At 36.6% G+C, this 12830-nt stretch overlaps 2 protein-coding genes across 2 annotated transcripts; both read left to right on the top strand.

Annotated features, from left to right (window-relative positions):
* The first annotated feature begins 3138 nt into the window (after positions 1-3138).
* LOC138348393 (L10-interacting MYB domain-containing protein-like) lies at positions 3139-4279 on the top strand. Its single transcript, XM_069297612.1, has 2 exons — positions 3139-3440; positions 3533-4279. The coding sequence occupies exons 1-2, from the start codon at positions 3303-3305 to the stop codon at positions 4151-4153; spliced, it is 759 nt and encodes a 252-aa protein (XP_069153713.1). The 5' UTR covers positions 3139-3302; the 3' UTR covers positions 4154-4279.
* A 7377-nt stretch (positions 4280-11656) lies between these two features.
* Positions 11657-12417, top strand: LOC138348666 (uncharacterized). The gene is made up of 2 exons (XM_069298232.1): positions 11657-11839; positions 12049-12417. The coding sequence occupies exons 1-2, from the start codon at positions 11657-11659 to the stop codon at positions 12415-12417; spliced, it is 552 nt and encodes a 183-aa protein (XP_069154333.1).
* Positions 12418-12830: the final 413 nt, after the last annotated feature.

Here is a 12830-nt window from a genome sequence, read left to right on the forward strand (position 1 = left end):
TCACAAAATGGAAAAGTGCCAAGAATTAAGGAAAAGACACCATCTCCCCTGACTTATTCGATGCTGGATATAACAAGGGTAACACAAAATTGCGAAAGAAGGACATACAAAATGTCTCCTCCCAAACCCCAGGCAGCTTTCACAGCGTAATGGACTGAGAAGCCAACGCAATGGCCGAGCTACAACAGGTAAAGAAATAGACCCAAGAGGTGTACCTTAATTTTTCGAGAACCAAGATACTCTTGAGAAGGCGACCGAAGAGGTGGAAAGACTAAGGCGTGGTTATGATGATTTTGATACATGGGTCAAGGAGAAAATCGAGAGGATACTATACGAAATCTTGGAAGATAAAGGACATCTGGGTGAAGGCATCTTGCTGATGCTAAGGTATATGTTTCATCAGTACAAGACTCAGGGGAACAACGACAGAGCAGGACCATCCGGAGTGGTATAGTGGTGTTCTACCCTACATGAGTTTTTATATGTATTTACGTTATTTCTAGATCTTGTGTGGGCCTTCCTTTATTGCACTTTCAAATGGCCCCTGCGTGTGTTTGTCTTTAATATTTTATCCTCTATTTCCCTTTTGTGAACATTATTATTCACTAGTAAAATTTATTTTGAGGGGGAATTGTTTATTTTGTTTAAATTCACACGTACATCATTCAAATGCGCTAGGCCCACCTTTGACACAAAAGCTGCAACCCTAATGCTGGATAAGGATCTGGCATCACAGATGAAGAGAAAGAAAGATGTTGAGATGAAAACAGAGGACTTGCAAGAGAAGTTGGACATCCTTCGGTTGAAAGTGTAACAAAGAGAAGCGAGAAAGGCGAGGATAGAATTGGAGACCACCGCTCTGTTAGCTAAAAGCATGTCACTTGATGAGGAGATGACAGTGAAAATGGAAGAATTCGCCTCCATGAGAGAAAGGATGGCCGCACTAAGGAAGAAGAACAAAATCTTCCATAGCAACATGCTTGATAAACTTCCAAAAATGCACAAAAAATACCCCGGGTATGAGGAAGGAGCAAATAGTGGTCCCAATAACGCTCACCCTGAAGTAACAGGGGAAGACGACGATGAGGAAATCGTATACAAACCTCCATTCCTAGGTTGTCTGAAAGGAGGAGACTAATGCTGCAACAAGAAAGGAAATGACTAACGTGTATTCATCATTTTATCTTTAAAAAGCTCTATTGTTGCCTTTAAAATTCGTTGTAATCGTAATAAACGAATGAATGAAACTGTTTTATCATGCCAAACTACGTTGGGCCTAAATTCTCCTTGCGAGATACGTAGGCAGACTCTCCAGGCCCGGCTCTAATCTTTAAAAACTTTCATTCTCCCTTCATGTAACGAGAAGATACGAAGACCAGATCTACAGACGTCACAGAGAAGCTGCAAGAATATCGTAGCTCAATGTGATTTAGCTTTTCTGAGACAACGTCAAAACTAAAACAAGCAAATTCCTGCATGTTAAAAAATTTGTTTCCATCTTCACTCGTAGGTTAAAGATATCCTCAAACAAAGAAACTTGTGTATTTATCTTCTCTCTGTGTGATATTATGCATTTTATACTCTGAATCTGCACTGACAAATCATCTTATGATTTGTTTTCCTTCTCAGGTACTTTGAAACTAATTTGTGTCGATCAAAAGCTGGCAGATCATCCCTATTTAGAGCCTGTTTGGCTCAGCTTTTAAGCTGGTCAAACTGACTTAAAAGCTGGTTTTTGACTTATTTGACTGTTTGGCAAGTTTCAAAATAACTTATTTTAAGTTAAAAAAAAACTTATTTTAAGCCAAAAGTTAAAAGCTGGGGTAGGGGTGCTTTTTTTTTCCAGCTTATAAGCTGTTTTAAGTTGACCGTACTTTTACCCTTTTGCCCTTAATATTTTTATATAATACCCAAATTACCCATCCTTAACCCTAACATTCTCTTCCATTTTTCCATTTTTCATTCTCACGCTTGGCAGCTGCTGAACTGCTTCTTCTTCTCCAAAGTTTCGGTTGCTTCTTCTTCTTCTCCAAAGTTTCGGCTGCTTCTTCTTCTTCTCCAAAGTTTCGGCTGCTTCTTCTTCTTCTTCTCTTTATCAAGTAAGTTTTTCTTCTTATGCCTCTTTCGTTTTCGTTCTGTTTTGTCCATTTTAATATTGATTTTTGTGCTGCCTCCGACTCTTCTTCTACCTTTTTCTTTGTTATTAATGGATTCCATACATGGTTTCTCTATTGCTCCTGTTTTGTGTTTTAATTTTGAAAATATAACTTCCGAATTGGTGTTCTGTTTTCTATGTATAGCTACTGTTAATTCTTCATCCTTTTAATGAAGAATGACATTCTGTTTCCTTCACCATATTTGTTAGTAATACCTCATTATGAGCCATATTTGAGAAGAAGAGAAGCCATATTTGTTGTAATTCTTCATTGAAGAATTTACCAGCCTTTTCGCGATCGTCTTCATTATGAGCTAGAATTATGTTTGTTAAGCATGAATCAACTCTATCTTCTGCTTTGTAGACTACATCTTTGATCTTATTTTCTAAAATTTTGAGATTTTCAATATCATTGGCTTCATTTGTTGTATCCTCAAGAAAAACTTGAAGAGTACATAGACTTTGATAAGAAGATTCAACATGTTGTTGTATAAAACTTTCACAAATCAAAGGTGATTTAGCTTGCAAGAGTTGCTTAAGAGTTTGCATAAGTGAGGAAATACAACAATAGGCCATTTTTCTCTCTCTAGAGTTTTTGTGTTTCTTTTTCTATTGTAATAACCACTTGTTTTGGTTAGTCAAAGTATATGAAAGTATATGAGTATTTATATATATAGTACATATTACAATTGTGGTAGGTTTTGATATATCAAATCCTAATAGGCTTGGGAATCCCTTTCCTACTAATATCGGGATTAATTTTAGTTTGAGTTTATTTCATATTTAATTGAAATAAAATTATAATATAGGTTATTCGGGATTTTAAGATAATTTATAGTGAAATTATTTTAAGATAATTTGTTCTCGAACCAACGAATCTTAAATGTGCTCCTTCTTATTTTTCTTTGAACTAGTTTAATGTTATTTTAAATTTTCTTATCAGTTTCATCTTCAGATCAATTACACTATGTCTGAAACACAAACTAATGCTAAGTGGGATAATGATGCTCATCTCAAATTTATAGAGTTACGTGAATTAGAGATTAGGAAATGAAATAGACCAAACACTCATTTATCTAAAGATGGATGGAAAAATACGATTAAAGCATTCTATGAAAAAACGGGAAGACGTTATACAAAAATACAAATGAAAAATCATTGGGATGGCATGAAAGCTGAGTGGACTCTTTTTAAGCAATTGATGAGAGGAGATACAGGTATAGGATGGGATGCCACTAAAAATACAATTATGGCAGATGATGATTGGTGGAAGCGAAAAATTAAGGTACAGTTTTCACGTTGTTTTATATATCTTTTTATTTATTTTAAAGTTACATTTTTACTTACTTAAATTTGTTGTTTCATTTTTTGTTATAGGAGGATGTTCGATATAGAAAATTTAGGAATAAGGATCTTTCACTGATATGGTTTCGCTATGATGCATTATTTTCAGATATTGTTGCTACGGGGGGAAGAGCACGTGCCTCAAATCAATCCCAATTTTTTGAAAGTGAGGTAGATTGTGACGAAGAAAGACAAAATGGTATTGATAATGATGATATGGAGCACTTCATTAATACTAATAATGAAGGGGGTGATGAAAGTGATGATCCAGAAGAGATGAATTCTTCTATGTTTCCTAAACAATCAGTAAAAAGACCAAATTCAACTGATGGTATTGGAACTAGTAATCAAGTGGAAAAAAGTAAGACAAAATCTACAGCTGCATCAATGAAAGAAGATATGCAATCTTTACTAGAGTTAATGTCTAACAAAAGTACTGCTACATCTCATGCGGTAGATGATCCCACCATTGACAAGTGTATGGATTTTTTGGCAAATATTCCCAATATTTTTGAAAGGGGTGAAATGTACAACTACTTTGTGAACATGTTTCTTAAAAAAGACATTCGACAAGTGTTTCTTAAGATGCCTACGGATGAAGTTCGAAAGTCTTGGATGGAGTATAACTATGAGTTATACCTTAAGAAAGTGTGAAAATGTATTGTTATTGAAAAAGTAATTTATTCTTTTATGTTTGACATTATGCTTGTACGCATGAACTTTTTTTATTATCTTGGATTTTGTTTTGGACATTATCATTGTATGGTTAATTTATTTTAAGTGAAGTTTAAATTTATCTAAATATGTTTGTTATGTTGAATTTATGTAAATGTATATGTTGTGTTGAATTTACATATAGGTGTTTGTTATGTTGAATTTATGTAAATGTAAGCAAGTAAAAATATGTGTCATTACTTGTGAAATAATGAAACTTTTATAGTTTTGATTTTTTTTAATTGAAGATATTTTTATTTGTAGTTAAATGGAGTATTTGGACTTTACCATATCACCTCATTTAAGTGATTTGTTAGATGAAGAAGATGAAGAACTAGAACAAAGTAGGAGAGAGCAAAACGAGAAAGAATGGATGTCTCTATGCCGGATAGCAGGTAAATACATTTTAATGTATTATGAAAAATACTTATTCAAAAAACCTTGTCCTACATCAAAGCGTTCCGGATATATATTTATTCAAGAGATATTACAAGGAAATGAAACTCGTTGTTATGAAAATTTTCGGTTAAAGAAGGTGGTGTTTGTTAATCTATCCAAAGATTTAGAAGAAAAATATGGACTTAAGCCCACCCGTGGAATGTCCATAAATGAAATGTTAGGCATGTTCTTAATGACTTGTGCACATGGAGCGGGAAACCGAATGATACAAGATATCTTTCAACATTCGGGGGAGACGGTCAATAGACACTTTCATAGTGTTTTAAAAGCTGTTTCTAAACTTGCAAGAGACATTATTAAACCACATTTGAATTATAATGATGGTGTTGGAGCTCACAAGCCATGTAACGAGCGATATTTGCCTTTTTTTAAGGTAAGTAACAACTTTTAATTTGCTATATTTTGAGTTAATATCTTAAAAAAGTCAATGACTTTATTAAATAAATTGTGAAAGTCGAGTGATCTTTTAAAATATTAACTCCTATATTTTTTTAGTATTACTTGTTATATTTAATTAGTTCACATGCCTATTTTTTTAGGATTGTTTTGGAGCACTTGATGGCACACATGTCAAAGCTAGATTGCCACAAGATCAACAAATACCTTATATTGGACGTAAAGGTTATCCGACTCAAAATATTCTTGCCGTTGTGGATTTTAATATGTGTTTTACATTTGCATGGGCTGGGTGGGAAGGAGCGGCTCATGATAGTCGTATATTTGGTGAGGCTCTTCGTAGAAAAGAACTTAACATTCCACATCCTTTAGGAAACAAATATTATTTAGTGGATGCAGGATATGCACATATGAAGGAATATATGGCTCCATACAAAGGAGACAATGTGAGATATCATCTTCCCGACTTTCGTCGTGGTGCAACAAGTCAATTGCGTGAGCCAAGAGGACACATTAAAAAATTTAATTATATGCATTCTTCATGTAGAAATATAGTAGAGCGTACATTTGGTGTTTGGAAAGCAAGGTGGTCTATTTTGTGAGATATGCCTTATTATAATATTGATACTCAAACGGACATCGTACTTGCTACTATGGCCATTCACAATTATATCAAACAAAAATGCAATGTGGATGATGCATTTCAAACGGCTGAGGATGAGAGATATATTCCATCGGTTGACTCCGAATTTGGCTCAAGTTCAAACACTAACGATGAAGAAAACAACATGGAAGAACAAAATGATACTTATTGGACAGGACTTCGTGACATGATTGCTAATGAAATTGGTAACGTTTGATGTTTGTATTATTTTAGTTTTTCCACTTTTATGTTAGTAAAGTGTTCTCTTTTATTTTGATATTTGTATTTGAATCAAACAACTTATTTTTGAAATATGAAGTATTCTTCTTATAAGTAATTTGTTGATAAAGAAGTATGTGGATAATAGACACTATTCAAATTATATATTATTAAAATGTAAAATAAGTTGCACATATAACTTATATCAAAATTTATATTCCTCTTATAAATAATTTGTGATAATAAAAAAATATATGAATGATAGACAATTATTATTACCTATGGACGAAACTAAAATAAATCTTAAATCGTTCTTTGATCTATTTAAATTAAATATCTTTAAAATCTATAATAAGTTTATATTCCTCTTATACATAATTTGTAATGAGAAAAAAATTGTGAATGATAGAAAAATAAAATTATTTATGGCTGTAAAATATAAATTAATTAACTTTTATTATGTTAACAGCTTTAAGGGCATTTCAGACATTTTGATTTAAAAAGCTATTTATCATCACTTATTTGCCAAACACATCAACAACTTTTTTTTAACTTCAGCACTTTTATCCAAACACATAACTGCTTATTTTAAAAATAAGTTTCAGCACTTTCAAAAGTACTTTTTTAAAGCTGCTTTTATTAAGCCCATCCAAACGGGCCCTTAACCAGATCAAAAGGTCCTGCAGATTCCTTTCCTAGACAAAGATAAGACAAAGGAAAGACAGTTATGAGGGATAATAATGAAGAAGTAATGGCTCAACCCATCGTAGCAGACCAGAATGAGTTGATTCTGCAGCTAATGCAGCAGATTGCAAAGATGAGGGTGGAAATGCAAAGGCGACAGGATCTGCCCTCCGCCAGGTTTTGCTGCTAACGTTGCTGATGGGAGACCTCCAATATACTTCCCTTCCTGAAATATGGATCCAACCCAGAACCAGGCATCTACACCTGCTCATTATCCATGAAATATAGATCTGACTACCCAAAATCCCCATGTATCCTACAAAAATCCACCTCCTCCTCAAACCAACCACCCCCAAATGCCACCCCATCTTCAAAATGCCCACCATCAAACTGCTTCTCCCGCGCAAAATCAAAACAAAAATCCAAATCAAAATACTTTTAATCCACAAACATCTCACCACAACTTAAAACAGAATACCAATCCTCTAACTTACACACAAAATTATCAAACCACTCAAAATTCTCAGAGTCTACCAAGGAGAGCCACTTTCCAAATTCTCGTTCCTGCGAGCACGATGTGCACGGTTTCGAGCTGGAACATTACAAGGAACAGGAAAAGGAGTGGAGGGCATAGGAGGAGTTAATGTTTGACACAAAAGAAAAGAACAAAAAAGCCATGAAAGAGCTCCAATGCGTCCCCGATATCGCGGGGCTTAGTTATGAAGACTTGTGAATTCATCAAAATTTGGAACTTCTAGAAGGGTTCAAGATCCCAATGTTTGACACCTTCGGAGGGTTGGGCAACCCTATGGTGCATATGAGAGCCTACTGTGACCAGCTCGTAGGAGTTGGAATGGATGAAGCTTTATTGATGCGGCTCTTTAGCTTGGATCCTGCCTTGTTAGTCAACCGTAGAGCTAAAGGGAATTTTGGAAGCCATTCCCATTCCCACACACCAATACCAACGGGTTCCCCCGCCGACCTAGTGACACACCAAACAACGCCCTTCTCTTTATCCGATCATAAAGCCCTCTGATCCCTTTATTTGTTTTTCCTCCCCAGAATAAGTAAGACCCTGCTCTTTTGAATTAAAAAAAAGGGGTGAAGCGCTCGTTTGAAGTGGCAAAGGCCTGAAGCCTGTGCGGAGAAGCTACTGAATGGTTCACATTGCATGAAACAAAGCAATGGCCCAGCTTGAATGCATTGGCCAAAGATTTTATCAATCGATTTTCTTAAACGTAGAAATTGTTCCAGATCGATACTCCTTGAAGAAGATGAAGCAAAAATCAACCGAGAGTTACAGGAAGTTCGCCTATAGGTGGAGAAAAGAAGCGGCAAGGGTGAGACCACCCATGTCTGAGAAAGAAATCGTTGAAGTATTCTTGAGCATGCAAGATCCAAAATATTATGATAGAATTATTTTGCTTGTTGGAAAAAAATTGCCGAGATAGTCAAGATTGGTGAGACTATCGATGATGGTTTAAAATCAGGAAAGATAGGTTGTGTAGCCGCATCACCGGGATCTTCAGAGTTGTTGAAGAAAAAACGAGAGGAAATTACTGCTGTTTAATATGGGGGAAGGAAAACCCTAGAAGCTCGTCATATTCCCAAGGTCGCTCTCGTCCTTCCCAAAAGCCCCACAAAGCTTGCTAAACACAATGGTTCATCCCTAACTTCCTCCAATTTTTCAGAATGCTACCACCACTAATCCAAAAGTCCAAAGTCCACTATACCAAAGTCCACCTCAAATTACAAAAATCCATCGCCCATTTACCCAAATCATCCTCCACCCTACCAAATTCCATATCCCTACCAGAGTGTTGCCACCATCTATGCTAACGTGCATTCGAGATACCGAGCACCCCCTCCTTTTTATCAAGTCCAAACTCCAATATACCAAAATTCCACTCTGAATTACCGATATCCATCACCAAACTACAAAAAAAATCAATATTCAATAATCCAAGCTCCCCGTCCAAATACCAGAAGTTTTCAACAGGTGCCTCCTCCTCAACAAGGCATTTATGACCCTCCCAGACCCAGATTCAAGAAGAATCCCTCAAGGAACTTGACTGCGCTTAGTGAAAGCCGAACAAAGTTGTACGAGTGACTGGGTGCGTCCGGATACATAAACATGTAGGGCCCTAACCCATGGATGTCAATTCAAAATTCTACATACACGATCAAAGATGTGCTTATCATTCCAACAGTGTTGGGCATGATACCGAAGATTTTATCAACCTCAAGCACAAAATTAAGGATTTGATTGATGAAGAGGTAGTCTCTCTCCAACCAGCTGAACCAAATGTCAACACCAACCCGTTGCTGAATTATGGGGGCGACAATGTCAATATGATTGAGATAGACGATGAATGGTGTGGAACAAAAATGATTACTCACATCATTCACGATGATTTGGAAAAGGTTGTAGCTTCTTTGAGAATCAATGAGAAGAAAGAGTTTGTTATTTTGACACCCACAAAGGTTGTTGCTTTTGTGCATCAAAAACTCTCATCAAGCCTAATTTGTCATTGAAACTGTTGCAGCTCAAGGCATGACAAGGTCTGGAAGATGTGACACTCCTAACGAGCTTGCTCTCGGAGGTCAAAAGAAGGATTAGGATAAAATGCCAATAAGCAAACGAGGTCGGAGAAATTCTGGAGAAGAAAGCTGCCGAAATATTATTCTATTGTCATGAATTTGGAGAAGACTCCAGTCCAGATCATTGTATGGGCCCTGCTGATGAGTTCTCAGTCACACGGGAAGGCCTCTATGAAGGCTCTCGATGATACGTATGTGCCCATAGGCACAAGCAGCGAAAATGTGGCCGCTATGATTCACCAAGTTTTTCGAAGACACCAAATCATATTTTGTGACGATATGCTGCCTTTTGAAGGGAGGTCACACAACAAGGCGCTCTACATAATTTTGGTATGCCGCAAAAAGGTTGTCAACCACGTCTTAGTAGATGATGGATCTGGTCTAAATATCTTCCTGTTGTTAACATTGATGCAGCTAAGGTTTGACCTTGGGAATCTGGAACAAAACCAAGTCAACGTAAGAGACTTTGATGGGGTCCAGAAAGATACATTGGGAGCAGTGAATCTGATCATCTAAATGGGTCTGGCACAATTCAGTGGAAAATTTCAAGTATTGGATATCGATACGAGCTATAACCTCTTTCTGGGAAGGCCCTTCATCCATATAGATGGAGCTGTCCCTTCTACTCTACATCAGATGATGAAGCTCGTTTGGAAGAACGAAGAGCTGGTTATTCATGGCGAAAGGAGTAACTCTAGCAGACAGGTTGAATAGTTTTGAACCAGGTTTCAGATTAGGAAGAGATTCCCAAGGAATTATTGAGCCTATTTCGGTCCTCGTCAAGGGAGCCAGATATGGTTTGGGGTACATCCCCACAGATGGTGACATGAAGACGAAGAAGAGAAATGATCAATCATTGGATAAGCCGATCCCACATTTGTATCAATCCTTCCCTGTCCGGGAGTATGCCTAGCATGAAGACCTTGGGGAAGGAATCTGTGACCTATTCGAGAAAATCAATGTTGTTATTGAGGAAAAGGTCGAGCTATCTGGTATCCGTGATGCTGAGCAAGGAGAAATTCTCCAGAACTGGACCTCCATGCCCATCCTAATCCCCCGAATTCCTCGGTAGAAAGTCATCATATCATGCACATAAAATTGTTGGTAGTCCGGAAGAGGCCCGAGACCCACCATTTTACATTTTCTTAACTGTTTGAATTTTCAAATTTTCATCGTGATGTTCAAATAAGGCAACATGGCCCTATTCCATAGCCAAAGTTTGCATTGTTTTCGAATTTGAATGAAAGCATCTTCTGTTTTTAAACTTTATTTATTTATTCATATGTTATACTCTACTTCCCTAACTTTGTCTGTTTATGGTTTCAGTAATGTATGTTTTAGACCTGCCAATGTCATGTCATGTCACGAGCTGAGTTAAAAAAAATGAGGCAGGTGATGATGCAGTTGATGATTACAAAGAAGAAAGTGAGGAACCAGAGTATGTGCCAAGGAAATCCGGCAGTTCAAAAACCAGCATAAGCCGAATATAGAAGAAAAAAAATGGTGAATCTGGTAGACCCACAATGTGTTAAAGAGGTTAAGATCAGCATCTACATAAATGAAACTCAGATAAAGGGCCTAATTCATTTGCTTGCTGAATATATGGATGTGTTCGTTTGGGAAGTCAACGACATGCAAGGATTGAGTACCAATGTCGTATCTCATAAACTCCCGATTAATTCGAGGTTTGATCTGCTGAAGCAAAAGGCTCGGAAGTTCAAGCCTGAACTTGGGTTAAATATCAAAGAATATATCACCAAGAACATAGAACCTCTGTTGGTGCAAGTGACAAAATAACCAACTTTGTTAGCAAATGTTGTTTCGGTTGCCAAGAAAGACGAGAAAATCAGGATTTGTGTCGACTATAAAGATCTGAAGAAAGCTATCTCGAAGGATAATTTTCCGTTTCCGAATATTCATATTTTGATTGATAACTGTGCTAGGTATGAAATGCAGTCATTTGTGGATTGTTATACAGGTTATTATTAGATTCTGATGGATGAGGAAGATGCAGAAAAAATAGCTTTCAATACACCTTGGGTTGTATATCACTACAGGGTGATGTTGTTGGCCTCAAAAATGCTGGTTCTACAAACATGAAGGGTATGACGACCTTATTTCATGACATGATTCATAAGGAGATTGAAGTGTATGTGGATGACGTCATTATCAAATCCTTTGAGAGTTCGGATCACTTGACACATCTAAGAAAATTCGTTAATCATTTGTGTTGTTATAACTTGAATTTAAATCCTGCCAAATACGCTTTTGGAGTTCCAGCCGGGAAATTGTTTTGATTTATAGTCAGCATAAGGGGTATTGAGCTCTACCCTTTTAAGATTAAAGCAATTAAAGAGTTACCTCCGCTGAAGACGAGAAACGAGGTGATGAGTTTCTTAGGGAGGTTAAACTATATCAGTCGATTCATAGCTCAATCAACCATGGTATGTGAGCCTATTTTGAAGCTGTTGAAGAAAGACGCCCCGACAAAGTGGACTGAAGAGTGTCAGACTGCTTTTGATGCTATCAAGAACTATTTGTACAATCCACCAGTATTGGTTCCTCCTCGGGAAGGGAGTCCTTTATCGTTGTACTTGTCTATCTCAGATAGTGCATTCAGATGCGTACTTGGTCAACACGACGAGATAGGAAAGAATGAAAGGTCTATCTATTATATAAGCAAGATGTTTACATCATATGAGTCTCGTTACACTTGTTGAAGAGAACGTGTTGTGCTTTGACGTGGCTATCGCAGAAGTTGTGTCAATATTTGTCTTCTTATACTACATACCTTATTTCAAGAATGTATCCACTAAAGTATATCTTCCTGAAGGCAATGCCGACCGGAAAGTTAGCTAAGTGGAAAATGTTGTTGATTGAATTTTACATTGTGTATGTGACTCAAAAAATGATAAAGGCACAAACATTGGATTATCATATTACAGAAAATCTTGTTGATGAAGAGTATGAACCACTTAAAACTTATTTTCACAATGAAGAAGTATCATTTGTGGTTGAGGATATTTATGAATCATGTCCAGGTTGGAGATTATTCTTTGATGGAGCAGCAAATCATCAAGGTAAAAAAGGTATTGGAGCAGTCTTAGTGTCAGAATCTTTTCAGCACTACCCCATGATAGCTAAGCTCCGATTTAATTGCATGAACAACATGGCTGAATACGAGCTTGTATTCTTGGGTTGAAGATGGTCGTTGACATGAATGTCTACGAGTTGTTGGTTATTGTATATTCAGACCTTGTAATTCATGAATTTCAAGGAGAATTGGTTGTGAAGAACCCAAATATTATACCTTCCATACAATATGTGTAGAAGTTATGCAAAAGATTTCGTAAGATCGAGTTCATACATACTCCCTGAATACACAATAAATTGTCTGATGATATTGCCACCATCGCTTCGATGATTAAACATCCGGATACAAATTATATTGATCCTTTGGATATAGAGTTGAAAGAACATCCTGTCCATTATTTCCATGTTGAAGCAAAACCAGACGGTTTGCCTTGGTATTTTGATATAAAGAAGTAATTGGAGTCTGGAACTTATTCCTAAGATACTATGTCCAATCTTAAGAAGTCGATAGGACGTATGGCC

The sequence above is a fragment of the Solanum lycopersicum genome, chromosome 5 (genome assembly GCF_036512215.1).
Source record: "Solanum lycopersicum chromosome 5, SLM_r2.1".
Lineage (NCBI taxonomy): Eukaryota > Viridiplantae > Streptophyta > Magnoliopsida > Solanales > Solanaceae > Solanum > Solanum lycopersicum.

Excerpts from the sequence above, each read along its gene's own strand:
- LOC138348666 (XM_069298232.1), top strand. The coding sequence starts at position 11,657 with ATGGTATGTGAGCCTATTTTGAAGCTGTTGAAGAAAGACGCCCCGACA. Across the intron at positions 11,840-12,048 it reads CAGATAGTGCATTCAGATGC|GCAATGCCGACCGGAAAGTT; the intron begins GTACTTGGTCAA and ends ATCTTCCTGAAG.
- LOC138348393 (XM_069297612.1), top strand. The coding sequence starts at position 3,303 with ATGAAAAATCATTGGGATGGCATGAAAGCTGAGTGGACTCTTTTTAAG. Across the intron at positions 3,441-3,532 it reads GGTGGAAGCGAAAAATTAAG|GAGGATGTTCGATATAGAAA; the intron begins GTACAGTTTTCA and ends TTTTTGTTATAG.